Genomic DNA, 16581 nt, shown 5'->3' with positions numbered 1-16581 from the left:
GAGGGAGCTTGCAAATAAGATTAAAAATTGGGTTGATGGTAGGAAGCAGAGGGTAATAGTGGAAGTATGCTTGTTGGACTGGAGGCCTCTGAACAGTGGAGTGCCTCGGGTCAGTGCTGGATCCATTGCTGTTTGTTGTTTTTATCGATTTTAATTTGAATGAGAATGTACAAGGCATGATTAGTAAGTTTGCAGACGACACTGAAATAGGAGGTATCACAGACAGTGAGGAAGGTTATCAGAAATTTTAGCAGGACCTTGATCAGCTGGGAAGTGGGCCAAGAAATGGCAATTGGCGTTAAATACAGCTAAGTGTGAGGTCTTGCATTTTGGAAAGTCAAATCAAGGTAGGAATTTGAGTGAATGGTAGGACATTAAGGAGTGTAGTGAAACAGAGGGGCCTTGGAGTTCAGGTGCATGTTTCTCAATGTGGAGTCACAACCAGACAGGACAGTGAAGAAGGTGTTTGGCACACTGGCCTGCATAAGAACTAGGAGCAGGAGTAGGCCGTCCAGCCCTTTTTGAGCCTGCTCCACCATTCAATAAAATCATGGCTGATCTTTTCGTGGACTCAGTTCCACTTGCATGTGCTCTCACTGTATCCTTTAATTCCTTTTATTGTTCAAAAATATCTAAGCTTTAAAAACGTTTACTGAAGTAGCATCAGCTATTTCACTGGGCAAGGAATTTCATAGATTTGCAACCCTGAGTGAGGAAGTTCCTTCTCAATTCAGTTCCAAATCTGCTCCCTCTAATCTTGAGGCTATGGCCTCTTGTCCTAGTTTCATCTCCAATGGAAACATCCTCTCTACTTCTATCTTATTTATTCCCTTCATAATTTTATGTTTTTATAAGATTCCTCCATCATTCTTCTGAATTCTAATGAATATAATCCCAATCTACTCAGTCTCTCCTCATAAACCAACGCCCTCAACTCCGGAATCAACCTGGTGAATCTCCTCTGCACCCTCTCCAGTGCCGTACATCCTTTCTCAAGTAAGGAGACCAAAACTACTCAAGGTGTGACTTCAGCACCCTGTAGAGCTGTAATATAACCTCCCTGCTTTTAAACTCAACCTCTTTAGCAAAGAAGGACAAAATTCAATTTGCCTTCCTAATTACTTGTTGTACCTACAGACCAATCTTCTGTGATTCATGCACAAGGACACCTAGGTCCCTCTGCATAGCAGCATACTGCAACTTTTTACCATTCAAATAATAATCCTTTTTACTGTTACTCCTACCAAAATGTATGACTTCACATTTATTAACATTGTATTCTATCTATCAGACATTTGCCCACTCATTCAAGGTATTTATGGTCCTCTGCAAAGTTTCACAGTCCTCCGCACACTTTGTTCTGCCACTCATTCTAGTGTGTCAGAGTTTGCAGATGACACAATATGTGGTCCCCAAAACCAAATCATTTATATAAATTGTGAATAATTGCTGTCCCAACACTGATCCCTGAGGCACACCACTAGTCACTGATTGCCAGCCAGAATGGCACTCATTTATCCCCAATCTTTGCTTCCTGTTAGTCAACCAATCCGATATCCGTGCTAATACTTTACTCCTAAATCCATGCATCCTTATTTTATGCAGCAGCCTCTTGTGTGGTACCGTGCCGAAGACCTTTTGGAAATCTAGATACACCACATCTACAACTGGGACCTATTGTCCACCTTGCTCATAATGTCGTCATAGAATTCCATTAGACTTGTTAAGCATGACCTGTTGTTTATGAACCCATGCTGCATCTGCCCAATGGGACAATTTCTATCGAGATGCCTTGCTTTTTCTTCCTTGACAATAGACTCCAGCATCTTCCCCACTATAGAGGTTAAGCTAACCGGTCTATAATCCGCCATCTTTTGTCTACCTCCCTTTTTAAACAGTGGCGTCACATTTGCTGTTTTCAAATCTGCTGTGACTGTCCCAGAGTCCAGCAAATTTTAGAAAATTACCGCCGATGCACTTGCTATTTCTCCCACCATCTCTTTTCGTACCCTGGGATGCATTCCATCAGGGCCAGGAGACTTGTCTTTCCTTAGCTCCATTAGCTTGCTCAATGCTGCCTCTTCCATAAGAATGATTGTTTCCAGGTCTTCACCTACCTTTGTTTTTTTTTGTCAATTACTGGCACGTTATTAGTGTCCTCCACTGTGAAGACTGATACAAAATACCTGTTCAATGTCTCGGCCATTTCATTATATCCCATAACTAATTGCCCCTTCTCATGATCCTAAAGGACCAACATTTATTTAGCCACTCTTTTTCGTTTTATTCATCAATCAGGGCATTGAGTATACAAGTTGGGAAGTTATGTTGCATTCATATAGGATTTTGGTGAGGCCGCGCTTGGGGTATTGTGTTCAGTTTTGATCAACTTGCTTTACGAAAGATGTTATTAAATTGGAAAGAGTACAGAAGAAATTCACAAAGATCTTGCCAGGACTCAATGGTCTGCGTTATTGGGAGAGGTTGGACAAACTAGGATTTTGTTTCTTTAGATCCCCCTCAGTCTCCTACACTCTTTCTCGAAGTGTATAAGATCATGAGAGGCACGGATAGGATGAATGCACTCTGTTTCTCCCAGGGTTGGGGAATCGAGGAGTAGAAGGCACCAGTTTAAAGTTTAAAGGGAAACATAGAGGGTGGTATATTGGGTCCAGGTCGATGTGTTTGTTGATGGAGTTTGTGGATGAGTGCCATGCTTCTAGGAATTCCCTGGCTGTTCTTTGTTTGGCTTGCCCTATAGGTAGTGTTGTCCCAGTCGAATTCATGTTGCTTGTCGTCTGCGTCGGCCCAATATACCGGCCACTACAGCGGACAGCTGAAACTGACAACCGGAAGCGGCAGGGACAGGCCACTATAAATGCCGGAGGAAACACCACAGAAGCGCTTCACAGGAGGCTCCCAAGCACTGAGGATGTCACCTAGACAGGGGACGAAACGTTTGCAACAAAAATTTCCAGCTCGGCGAACAGAATCTCAATATAAATGCCAACATGCCACTTGCCTTCTCCACTGTTCGCTGCACTTGCATTCTTACTTTCAGTGACTGGTGTACAAGGATACTCCAGGTCTTCTTGAATCCTCCCCCTCTCTCAGTACATTCAGATAATAACCTATCTTCCTGTTTTTTGCTACCAAAGGAGATGACCTCCCTTATATTCACATTAATACTTCATTATCCAATTGCTCTACTTTTCCAAATCCTACTGAAGCATCTCTACATCCTCTTGTCAGTTTACTCTCCCACCAAACTTTGTCTTCTATCATGTCCTCTGCAGCATAATGTATCTGGATCAGTAGGAAAATTTGAATTGTGGATAGACCACTACGATGCAAAGTGTAAGGTCTGGGTGATGAGCCCCATCAATAGTTTGCTTTATCGTGTGAAATAACAGAATCAAGGTGAGCTGTGAGTTGAGAAGCAACTTAATGTGAACATTAAGTTGTCAGCAGCACCCACATCCCATAACGTTGCAGTCCATTCCATTTCGCAGAACCCTCTCCACAGAACTAAGAAAATGCAGGGGTCCTTGTACCCCATTTGGTTTTACACTGCAGCATTCTATTGTGTCTCTCTTTCGGTATTCTTTCCCCTCTGTTGAAAGACACTGTGCAGCATGTTTAGGTGATGCGCCATAACTGAATAGCTAGGACTTTATGTAGTCAATGAAACATAAGTGTGAAGCTGGCAGTGTGAGTGATGAGTGGATAAGAGGTAGTATTTGAATTTTAGGTGCAAGTCTTGAATGCCAGGGCTGCTAATGGTTGAGTGATGGAATTGTGGTGCAGTGAGTATCCTGAGAAATAGGTAAAGGATGCCACCTTGAAATGCATAAATTGACTTTGACTACTTGCATAAAGCCATTTGATGATTCACGTCATAGGCCAAGTGACTGAAGTTAACCTCTCTGGCTTCCACTTCCTCATACCTCCTGAGAATGGTCTTGAAATACTCTTCTATTTATGTGATTTTTGAGAAAACTTGTAGCTCCGGTTGAGGATCAGGTTGTAAGTTTGCTCGCTGAGTTGGAAAGTTTGTTTGCAGATGTTTTGTCACCATGCTAGGTAATATCAGTGAGCCTCTGGTCAAGCTCTCGTGTCATATCCTGCTTTCTATTTATGTTTCTTGGTCTCTTAAAGTGGGTGATGCCATTTCCAGTTCTTTTCTTAAAGGTTGGTAAATGGGATTCAAATCAATGTGTTTATTGATGGAGTTCCAGTTTGAATACCAGGCCTCTGTTTAGCATGTTCTAGGATGGATGTGTTGTCCCAGTCGAAATGGTGTCCTTCTTTGTATGTAAGAATACTAGTGATAGTGAGTCATGTCTTTTGGTGGCTAGTTGGTGCTCGTGTATCCTGATGGCTAGTTTTCTGCCTGTCTGTCCAATGTAGTGTTTGTTATAGTCATTGCATGGTATTTTGTAAATGACATTTATTTTGCTGGTTGTTTTGAGTTCTGCAACTGTTCCATTTTCCTTACTTAAATTAAAGTGATAGTATTCAGCTGTAGCTTTGTGCAGCTTTCCTTTTAAGAGGGACAGATATTATGAACAGAGGACTGATTTCACCTTGTGTTTTTCTTATGCTGCTTTGCCCCTGTTCTTCTGAAACCAGAAGCATGGTTGACGCATAGCCTATGATTCAGTCATGACTTAAGGTGGGAGCATCCAATTTGCATGTTGTTGATCTTCACCTTCACTTCCAACCAGGTGTGTCCAAATGTGGAGCAATTATTAGGCTTTTTATTAGCCCTATTTTTGCATTTTAGTGTCTTTATGCTACAAATATTTTCTGGTATTTTTGTCACTTTGTAGGAAGGAACTTGGTTCACTTCGCCACAACAGGTTAATTAATGTATGTTGTAATGATTTAATATAATATAATATACTTTTAACTCGTACATTTCTAGTACCTGTTCTATGACCTTTATTGGACGTTTGCACTGATTTCTTCCTCTTCCACCCCTGACATGACAAATTTTAAATGTAACCAGGTTGGAGATGTAGCCAATTTTATATAAATCTCCAATTGTGTTAGATTTGGTAGTAAGAACAAGTCACAGGTTTCTTTAGTTAACAAAGAGTAACTGACTTTTATTTTTACAAATAAAACTTACACAAACATAAGATTATTGATCAACCAGCACAGGTGGACTGTGTAATGGGGGGAACGAATGTTTTACCTTCTGTGATTCCAAATTTGACATAAGGTAAGCATGGATAAAATAAATGATCATCAAACATTCCACAGGGCATTTCAAATAATGAATGCATTGAAGTTAATCCCACATTTCTCAACAGACTCCCCTGTCCTCATATATTGTACTTTAGTTGCAGTCCTGATTCTTTTAGAACATTCACTGGTCAGAGGAGTTCAGTGACCCCTCACTACACAGTTATGGAATAACTCTAGAACTTCCCTGAGACCCAATTACATGGAACTCGTGGAGTTCAGTTATCTTTAGCAGCATAGCTAATACCACCCTGCTAAGCATGAACTCTACACTCTTCACCCCTTTACTGTCCAGTTGCACTGTACCTCTCTGAAAGGAAATATTGCTATCCAAACACATAATTCAGGCTGTATCTAAGGGAAATGTACTTTCAAATTGTATAGAAATGCAACAACACATTTTGCTTGGTACATAAAGTCTCTGCCTTTTAGAGAAACTATATCTGGATTTTCCAATGAATTACTGTGGTAAATCTCTTAAGCAAGGAAATGAAAATTTCTTGAATGAGCGTCCAGATGTATTACTACATTCATTTATTCACTGGATAAAGGTGTTGCTGGCTGGGCCAGCATTTATTGCCCATCCCTAATTATCCAGAGGGTGGTTAAGTCAACCATTGTAGGCCAGACCAGGTAAGAGTGGCACTTTCCTTTCCCAAAGGACATTAATGAACCAAATAGGTTTTTCCTGACGATCGGCAATGGTTTCATGGTCATTGTTAAACACTTAATTCCAGATTTGTATTGAATTCAAGTTCCGCCATTTGCCATGGTGGGATTTGAGCCTTGGTTTGAAGAATATTACCAAGGTTTCTGGGTTAGTAATTCAGTGATAATACCACTAGGCCATCACCTTCTCATCTTCCTTTTGAAAAATTAGCTTTTTTTCAGTTGAGTTGTTTGTTTAGATCCCTGAATAATAGAAAATTAATTGCACATTTGACAAATTTATCTATATTTAAAATACTTTATTAGAAAAAAACTTGCTAAAATATTTTTGGTCTGTCCATTTTTTGAGAATGAAACCACCACAGTGAAAAAGATTGCATTAAAGTTTAGTTTCACCAATGTGTAAATAAGGTCATCCCTGCAGTAAAATCATCTTACAAGGTAAAATATTTACTGAAAGAGAAGAGATACTGACAAATTTGTGTACAGGCATTCCTCTGGTTGCCAATGGGTTTAGTTCTGGAGTGTGTATGCAAGCTAGAACACAACACAATATAACACAACTATTTGTAAGTCATGTCTTTTTAAAATTACACTTCTTTATCTGGGATTACGTTCGTAAGTGCAATCAATTGTAAATCAGGGACCCTCTACACAGCATTCGTTATAAATTTAAATTGGTAATTTTGTGGGTATAATTTGCATTGCAACATTGTCTCAATTGAAGTTTGTTATCTCAGAATGTGAAAAGTACAGCTGGTCGACTAAGAAAACAAGCCTCGATATCAAGTTTTGGGTCACGCCAAAAGAAAGATGGAACACTGCAGAAAATTGGAGATTTATTGCAAAGTTCCCCAACAATTCTACAGAACAAAGGTAAAATTACACAGTAACATGCTAAGCTGTGATAAAATATGTATATTAACTTAACAAATAATAAAAATGTATTACAATCCTGTTTCTGGAGTTTTAGACAAGAATAAAGCTTTGTCCTAAACAGCATTTCGCTTCCAAACTGCATAGCAAGTCCTCATTTTAAGTTGCGATTGTGTTTCTGAAAATGGCATTTTTAAGTGAAACATAGGTTCCCATTGATCTCTATGTTAAAGAGTGGAATTAAGCTCCACTTCAATATTTCTGTTTTGGAACGAAGAATTTAAATGTTAAAATATTATAAAAAGTTAATCCTTTCCCGTTTTGGTCAGCCATCATGAGTCGGTGGAGATGCACCTAAAGAGGGAAGCTACCTTCAAAGTATCCCCAAGGCATTTCAGTGGAGTTGGCTTTGAGTGGTTTAATGCCTCAATGTTGGCTTGTTACCTTTTTCAAACAATGCCTCTCTTGTTGGCTTTCAAATGACCTCTATTTTACCTGATGTAGAGGTCTGCAGCAGGCACACCTAAAACTCAAAAGTTGAAATTCACTATAGAGTCAAGAAATAGGCCTTTTCTGCACAGACGAGCATCCCCCATTTCACCTACTACTTAAAACAAAATCTGCTGGTTTTGATATGCTTAATTGAGAAATCCACTCCAGATACTTTTGAAAAATAAAATATAGTTCCCTGAAGTACAAATGAATGCCTCCAGTTAATATCAAGAAATGAGACACAGCAATGCTAAAAGATATTAAATTGCAATTGAAAACTCCATTTGGGAATACTATCTCTCGCTGCATGTTTTCAAACCAGAATGGCTTAAAGTAGAATGAGCCAACAGCACTGGTAAATTTTAGTGCCAATGACCTAGGGCAATTTGAGGTCCTATGGTCAGACTTTTAGGAACTAAAGAGGAAGTTTTGAAAAAATTGAGACTGCAACGTTTTTGTTCACTGGGTGTTGCTGGCTAGACCAGTAGTTATTACTTGGGGGCATTAAGAGTCAACCACATTCCTTTAGGTCTGGCGTGGCAGACCAGTAAGGATGGCAGCTTTCCTTCCCTGAAGGACATTAATGAGCCAGATGGGTTTTTATGATTAACAGAGGTTACATGGTTGCCATTAGTTTTTAATTCCAGAGTTTTCTAAATTTCATCCTTTGCTAAGGTGGGATTCAAGTCCTTGTCCCATGAAGATGAGCCTGGATTACTAGTTCAGTGACCATGCTACTGAAGCCTCCCTGAGCAAAATTAGAAAGAAGGTGCAACAAATCAAGCTTTGAGAGGGAGGGATTCTTTGGACAGAAGCATAAAGCTCAAAAATGGGAGCAGAAGTCGGCCCCTTGAGCTGATCTGCCACACTGTTTCATACTAGCTCTTCAAAAACCCTCAACTCTATTTTAAAAATTTATCTACCTCCTCTTTAATTTCTTTACCCCATACTGCTATGGAGGTTAGAGAATTCCAGACATTCGCTATCGGAACTCCCTTTACATTCTCAGTTTTAAATTAATGTCCTCTTGATCTACAAGTATGTGTCCTATTTCAAGAATTCCCGTTGGTGGAAACATCATCTCAACATCTATCTTTTGGCAAGCCCCCTCAGAATCTGATTCAGTAAGATCACCCCTCATTCTCCCAAATTCTAAAGAATAAAGGCATAACCTGTTTAGCTATTCTTGTAAGTCAACTCCTTCATCCTAAGAACTAGTCTCATGAATAGCCACCTTCAAGAAGCAGATGATCTAAGTACAGATGAGGTATATTCCCTCTAATGCAAATAGTAATGTGAACAAAATGAGAGTTCCCTGGATGACCAGGGAAGTAGAAATCTAACATTAGAAGGAAAATGTCTATTTATGATTGGTGAAAGGCAGAAAATGCAATTTAAAATCTACAGGAATACTAAAGGTTTTGGGAGGGGTGGTTAAGAAGCAAGGAAGTAAAACAAAGAAAGAGGAAATAATGAGAAAAGATAAACAAATAACAACATACAGGAGAATTTCAAAGTCTTCTATAGGCGTATAAATAGTAAGGGCGGTTAAAGCAAGAGTAAAGTTGATTAGAGACTCAAAGCGATTTATAGATTGGAAGCAGGAGACAAGGCTGAGATGTTAAATAAATATTTTACACTTTTTCTTTACAAAAAGAGGAAGATGCTGCCCAGGCCATAATGACAGAAAAAAACTTTCAGTGGAAGGGATCAAAATTAATTAAGAAGTAATCTCAGATTATTGGCATCTGAAATGAATAAGGCACTGAGATGCAATGAGATGCATCCAATGATTTTAAAAGAAGTGAGGAGAAATTGTGGAGGCACTGAGCCTAACAATATTTCAGTCTTCCCTGGACTGAAAGTGCCAACATTACAATCTTGTTCAAAAATGATTTTAATTATACACCAGTTAGTTTAACTTTGGTATTGGGAAACCTTTGGAAACAATTTTAGAGTATTGTGTTCTGTTGTGGGTGCCACATCCTAGCATTATGTAAATGCATTGGACGCAGTGCAGAAGCAATTTACTACAATGGTTCCAGATATGAGAAACTTCATCTATGAAGATAGACTGAAGAAGTTGAGACCGTCCTCCTTGGAGAGGAGAGGCTGTGAGGAGATCTGATTGAGGTTTTCAAAATCACGAGCAGTCTGCATAGGATAAACAGGGTGAAGCTGTTTCTGCTTGTAAATGAAACCAGAGCAAGAGGCCACAGACTTAATGTGATGTGAGAAAACATTTACGTAGGATATGGAATGCACTGCCTGGAAATGTGATGAAGCCAGGTTCAATTGAGGTATTAAAGAGGGCACTGGATTTTTTTTGGGATTGTCATCGTGTCCAGGAATATGGGGGAAAAGTTAGGAGATTGGTAGTAGATGATAGAGTCAGAGGACATGTGATAGGTCAAATTCTGCCTTCTGTATTAGTCATTTCTGATTCTGTGGGATGAACATTGATGGGTAAGATGTACAGGGAAGGCTAAATTTATTTGGATGGAAACTTCATCTGGTCCTGATGGTTTGTATCGCAGATTGCTAAAGGAAAAGGTTGGAGATTGTGGAACATTTATTAATGTTCCAAACTTCCCTTTGTTTGAGGATATGCCAGAAGATTGGAAAGTGACAAATGTAATCCATTTATTGAAGAAACTAACTCATAACTGCACCTACATAGTTTCAAAGGTGAAATGTTTGGAGAAATCTGAGCTAATTGAGGAGAAAGCACATAAATGCTTGTTATTTCAAAAATTCAAAATTACAAGGTTCACGCGGGGGCATGCACTGGATGTTGCAGGAATCTTAAAGCATTGCAAAGTAGTATATATTTTTTAAAATAATTTTGGTTTCTGAGGATAAGCTGGCCACCAATATCTACTATAGACCCACCAACTCCCACAGTTAGGTTTTTAACTAAAAGTCCAGTCTCTTTCCCCTTACATCTGCAGTTTTCTTTTAATGTTTTACATCAGTTCAGAATTTCTAGTTTGTGGATTCCAGCTGCCACCTTTTTACGATAGTTGTGATATCCCTTTTTACACTTCTATCTCCCTTGAGGATGGTCTCGGGGCTCTCCTGCTTCGTCTTGAAGCAAATGCCTGAACTGTCCCCACTCACCACCCTCTGCCTGGCCTAGCTTGTCCTCACCTCTGAACAACTTCTCTTTCAATTCCTCCCTCTTTCTTTCGGTCAAAGGGGTGGCCATGGGTACCCACATGGGCCCCAGTTATGTCTGTCTTCGTGGGGTATGTGGAGCATTCTTTGTTCCAATCCTACTCTTGCTCCCACCAAAACATTTTTTCCCTCTGGTACATTGATGACATAATCAGTGCTGCTTTCTACTCATCTGGAATTGGAAAAATATCATCAATTTCACTTTCAAATTCCACTCTGCTCTCACCTTCACCTGCTCTGTCTCTAATTCTTCCCTTCCTTGACATTCGTTTCTATTTCTGGAGATAGGCTGGCCATCAATGTCCACTAAAAACCCACCGACTCCCACAATTACCTTGACAACGCAGCCCACTCCCTGTAAAGACTGTTCTTCTAGTTACCTGATCTCCATCACATCTGTTCAATGATGCTAACTTCAACAAGGGACATCTGAAATATCCACCTTTCCTTCCTCACCTGACGTTATCCTCACCACCACAGTTGACCAGGCTCTCAGATGCATCTCACCCATCTTCAGTACTTTGGCTACCAACCCCTCTTTTCCTTCATGCAACAATGATGGGGTCTCAGATCCTCACTTACCATACTACCAGCATCCACATCCAAAGGATCATTAGCTGCTATTTCTGCCACCTCCAGCTGAATGCTACCACCAGATATTCCCCCTCCCCTCCCTTGTCATCCTTCATAGAGATGGAGTCATAGAGATGTACGGCATGGAAACAGACCCATGCCGATCAGATGTCCCAACCCAATCTAGTCCCACCTGCCAGTACCTGTTCCATATCCCTCCAAAACCTTCCTATTCATATACCTATCCAGATGCCTCTAGATTAGATTCCCTACAGTGTGGAAACAGGCCCTTCGGCCCAACAAGTCCACACTGACCCTCTGAAGAGTAACCCACCCAGTCCCATTTCCCTCTAAATGATGCACCTAACACTGTGAGCAACTTAGCATGGCCAATTCACCGGACCTGCACATTTTTGGACTGAGAGGAAACCGGAGCACCCGGAGGAAACCCACGCAGACACTGGGAGGATGTGCAAACTCCACACAGAGTCGCCTGAGGCTGGAATCGAACCTGGGACCCTGGCGCTGTGAGGGCAGCAGTGCTAACCACTGAGCCCAAAATGTTGCAATTGTACTAGCCTCCACCACTTCCTCTGGCAGCTCATTCCATATATGCACCACCCTCTGTGTGAAAAAGATGCCTCTTAGGTCTCTTTCATATCTTTCCCCTCTCACCCTAAACTTATGCCCTCTAGTTCTGGACTCCCCCAACCCAGGGGAAAGACTTTGTCTATTTATCCTATCCATGCCTCTCATAATCTTTTAAACTTCTATAAGGTCACCCCTCAACCTCCAATGCTCCAGGGAAAACAGCCCTAGCCTATTTAACCTCTCTATAGCTCAAATTCTCCAACCCTGGCAACATCCTTGTAAGTCTTTTCTGAAACCTTTCAAATTTCACAACATCCTTCTGATAGGAAGGAGACCAGAATTGCATGCAATATTCCAACAATCGCCTAACCACTGTCCTGTACAGCTGCAACATGACCTCCCAATTCCTGTACTCCATACTCTGACCAATAAGGGAGATCGTTCCCTCCAGGATACCTTGCTCAATTCCTCCACTCGCGATACCTTCTCGCACCCCCATAGCACCTTCTCTGACTAAGGTGGAGAGAATCAAGAGTGTCAAGATACTAGGAGTGACAATAACTGACCATCTGTCCTGGAACTCCCAAGTAGATGCAATGGTCAAGAAGGCACAGCAACGCCCCTTCTTCCTCAGGTGGCTTAGGAAATTTGGCATGTCTATAACAACTCACACCACTTTTTACAGATGCACCATAGAAAGCATTCTATCTGGGTGCTGAACAGCCTGGTATGACAACTCCTGTGCCCAGAACTGTAGGAAACTTCAGAAAGTTGTGTGCACAGCCCAGACCATCTGTGAAGCCAATCTTCCATTCATGAACCACATTCACACTTCACATTACTTTAGGAAGGCTGCCAACATCGTCAACGACCCCTCCTGCCCTGGTAATGCTCTCTTCTGACCTCTTCCATCAGGCAGGAGAAATAGCAGCTTTAACACAAGCACCAGCCTATTCAAGAACAGCTTCTTCCCTGCTGCTATTAGACTGTTGAATGCACTTTTCTAACTTCAAATAATGTTGATATTGCTTTGTGAATCTCCTGTACAACCATAACCTTATATGCCTTGCTCTGCCTAAGCACCTTATGACCTCTATATTCTTGTTTGCTATGACCTGCCTGTACTGCTTGGTTAACAAAGCTTTTCACTGTACGTAGTATATATGACTGCAAGTTTTGATTTAATTTATTGTAATCACAAAGTTTAACACCTGCCTATTTACTCCATCCTCCTTCATTATTCAAGGTCACAGACACACTTTTTCAGGTGAAGCAATCATTTACCTGCACTTCACTTAATCTAGTCTACTGTATTTCTGCTCACAAAGTGGCCTCCTCTACATTGGGGAGACGAAAGCGCAGACTGGTAACCGCTTGCAGGACACTGACTTGCTGTCACAAAAATGGCCCTGAGCTTCCTGGTCAACACCTTAGTCTCACACTTGTTGCAGTGCCCCAGTGAGGCTCTGTGCAAGCTGGAAGAATGGCATTCATTTACCATTTGGGACCCTGCATCCTTCTGGACTCCATATCATCTCCAATACTTTTATGCCTCAGCACCTTCTCCCATGCATTTACCCCAACTTCACACACCAAGCCTTGTCAACACATGGGCTGCTATTACACACAACCCAGTCTATCTCTGTCTCTCTTGTCCCTACCTACTCCCATTCCAACTTCAGTACATGTATCAACGTTTTTTCCAAGCTACAATCATCTCTGAAGAGGGTCACTGGACCTGAAATGTTAACTCTCTGCTGTTTCTCCACATATGCTGCCTAACCTGCTGGGTTTCTCCAGCAATTTCAGTTTCTGGTTTTGTTTAATAGGCCAGTGAAAGCATGGATGGAAAGTTGACTTGAAGATTGAGAATTGAGGATGGAACATAGTTGTGTGCCCAAGATTCAGTGCTTGGAATTTTTGAGATATATTAGGATAATATAGAAATATTTTTGGATATTTAAATGTAGAGTACAATTTTTAAAAATGCCGACATCAATTTCTGAAGGTGTGGTTAAGCAATTAACCAAAAAGGACATAGACCAGCAGAAAGGGCAGAAAGTAACACAGATTATGACTGGCTTAGATAAAGTTGTCAGAAGAAGGCTGTTCTCATTACCTGACAGTACAAGGACCAGAGCACAGAAATTTAAGATTTTTAGCCAAGAGTGAGGAAGAACACATTTTACTCTTCTAGTTTACTCTTCTAGTTGTGGGCGGCACAGTGGCACAGTGGTTAGCACTGCTGCCTCGCAGCGCTAGAGACCCGGATTAAATTCCCGCTTCAGGCGACTGACTGTGTGGAGTTTGCACGTTCTCCCCGTGTCTGCGTGGGTTTCCTCCGGGTGCTCCGGTTTCCTCCCACAGTCCAAAGATGTGCAGTTCAGGTGAATTGGCCATGCTAAATTGCCCGTAGTGTTAGGTAAGGGGTAAATGTAGGGGCATGGGTAGGTTGCGCTTCGGCGGGTCGGTGTGGACTTGTTGGGCCGAAGGGCCTGTTTCCACACTGTAAGTAATCTAATCTAATTTAAATCTTTTAAATGTAGGTTAATTTTGTAGGAGCATGTAATTTTCCATTTTGTGTCTCATGACTCCAGACCTCTGCTCATTGTGGGGTCATGAATTGGTATGCATGACATGAAGATTAGGTGGGGATTGGGGATCTGAGGGCCTAAAATTTAAGAGAACCAAAGAATCTAAAGAGAACTAAGGCAGGCTTGAACAACCAATGACCCCCAGCCACCCCCACCACGATTTGAAAATGAAGGTCCTGTTTATCTGGTACATTTTTTCAAAGGGCAGATGCACTAATATCCTGACATGAACTATCTGATTCAAGTGAAAATCCAGGCCATTGTGTACAAAGCACTTCGAACTGTTAAGAGACAGAGTTACTATATATTGTAGCTCACCACCTTTTCAGCATAGCCAGAAAAGCCCACATTCCCTGCATGAATGCAAAAAAACTTTAAGTAGATATATCTCTGATTGCAGACCTTGCAGTTTATTTAACAGTTTACCTTTATTTACAGCCAAAAAGTTAATGGAAACATTAAGTTCCCCCAAGCATCCAGAAATGGAAACTTCTTGTAATAACGAAGTAAGGCCCAAAAGATCAAGAAGGAAACTGTACAAGCAAGATATATCATCACCTGTGAATTTCCCATCCCAAACGGTAAGTACAGTATGTACTGAAAAATGAGTCACTTTTTAAATTTTTTTTGGAAGAATAGCCTTAAGTATGTTTTCAGGTGGAATTTTGAATAGTATATTTGTAAAATTGTGCATGGACGAGAGATCAAAAATTATTTTGAAGTTGCATTAGAATCTTGTTGAAGGTGTAACTATCACTTACTGTGGTTTTGGGAGCAATTTTTTTCTGTTTCAAATTGATTAACTGCAAAACAAAGCTTATGTACCAAAGCACAATCATCTTTTTTTAAAGAACTGGTGACTCATTGTATTCTTGGGCCCTTTTGATGCATTAGAAAATCTGTATTGATTACAAATTGTTGATATTAACTGATCCAAATCTGTAATTGATAGCAGGCCAGGTCCTCCTCTGACTCAAACACACAAAATGCTAGACAATCTCAACAGGTCTGGCAGCAGCTGTGAAGAGAGAAGCAGAGTTAATATTTCAAGTCCCATTATGACTACTTCAGACTTTCTCTAACTCAACTGTTAATTTTGGACTGTACAAAATCTGCGTAGACCCCTGGCATATATGCACTATGGTGTAGTAATTGACAGAGAAAGTTAAATTCTAATAAGCTTTTTGCTTTAAAAAATGCATTCTAGAATCTTGTACTACATTATGTTGAATTTAAACCCTTTACATTTGCAGATAATAGAGATGAGTGAAAAAGAAAGTGATCATTCAATTATGAAGAGGAGATTACGTACAAGAACAGCTAAAATGGCAAAGTGACCTTCATCTTTAGATACATGAAGTTGTTTGTATATTTTTTTAAACTGCAATCATTGTACTTATATGAGGAAGTCTCATCTGTGAGACTGTATGTATTATGTTTGGTGTTTTTGATTAACATTGCACATGTACATATTCTAAATGCATGTAAGTCAATAACTCTAATCCATGCTGAACAACTGTTGGAACAATAAATACCTGGAAAAATAATTAAGAGAATTCAGATGATTTATAATCATTGAAAATTTGATTGAATTTCTAAAAAAATGCATTTACCATGTATTTCCTTTTGAGGTTTGAGGATCGGATTATTGTCTTCTCATCTCTCCTGGAAAGGCAATTTTGTGCAGCTTGTGACCAAGTAGCTATTACCAGGTAGTCCCCCTTCACACCAGCTGTGCATTTCCTCAACTCTGTGTGACCTAGACTGTTTACAATGTTCAATACTTGGACAATATAGAAAAATATTTAATTTTTAAGGAATACTTTTTGTTAGCTATTTTTAAATGTAAATGTTAAGATTTCAGTATTACTATTGTTACATGAAACATCTAATCAGTTGAGTGAGTGTTGCTGAAAAAGAGATTTCTTTTGAAACTTTTCATCTTCCGCTCATGACATTTTTCAATTTAAAAAACAACTTTAGGTAACTAATATATTCTGCATGACAACAATGTTTCAATTAATCAGACTGTTTTCCAATAAGTCAACATCCTTTTCCTCAAAGTATAAATTGTTGCTCCTTTCGAAACTGGCATTCTCAAGCCCATCCTGAAGAGTGCAAGATAACTTTTTGACAGCATGTATTAGTCAAAGTCTGGACTGTCATGCAACTGGACTTGATTCTATGCCAAAGCACCATCTTCTAATATTGGTCTGTATATTGTCAATTCCAATGATCCATTTTGAATGGTGGTGGGGGGGGCGGGGGGGCTATAGTATTGAAGCTCAGCAAAAAACAAAACTGAACTGATAGCTGCTAAAACCCAAGATATTCAATACTTTGCTTCCACAGCATCCTA

At 40.2% G+C, this 16581-nt stretch overlaps 1 protein-coding gene across 1 annotated transcript in view; it reads left to right on the top strand.

The window, feature by feature from the left end:
- Nucleotides 1–16185, top strand: part of LOC122561381 (kinesin-like protein KIF20B) — a 93562-nt gene extending 77377 nt beyond the window's left edge. Inside the window, exons 30-32 of the mRNA XM_043713145.1 lie at nucleotides 6660–6795; nucleotides 14661–14803; nucleotides 15476–16185. Of these exons, the coding sequence (XP_043569080.1) occupies nucleotides 6660–6795; nucleotides 14661–14803; nucleotides 15476–15559 (363 nt within the window). The 3' untranslated portion in view covers nucleotides 15560–16185. The remainder of the gene's footprint in view (nucleotides 1–6659; nucleotides 6796–14660; nucleotides 14804–15475) is intronic.
- Nucleotides 16186–16581: the final 396 nt, after the last annotated feature.

This window comes from Chiloscyllium plagiosum, chromosome 22 (assembly GCF_004010195.1).
Source record: "Chiloscyllium plagiosum isolate BGI_BamShark_2017 chromosome 22, ASM401019v2, whole genome shotgun sequence".
NCBI classification, from domain to species: Eukaryota; Metazoa; Chordata; class Chondrichthyes; order Orectolobiformes; family Hemiscylliidae; genus Chiloscyllium; species Chiloscyllium plagiosum.
Note: the sequence above shows the minus strand (reverse complement) of the source record. Positions and strands in the feature narration are given on the sequence as shown.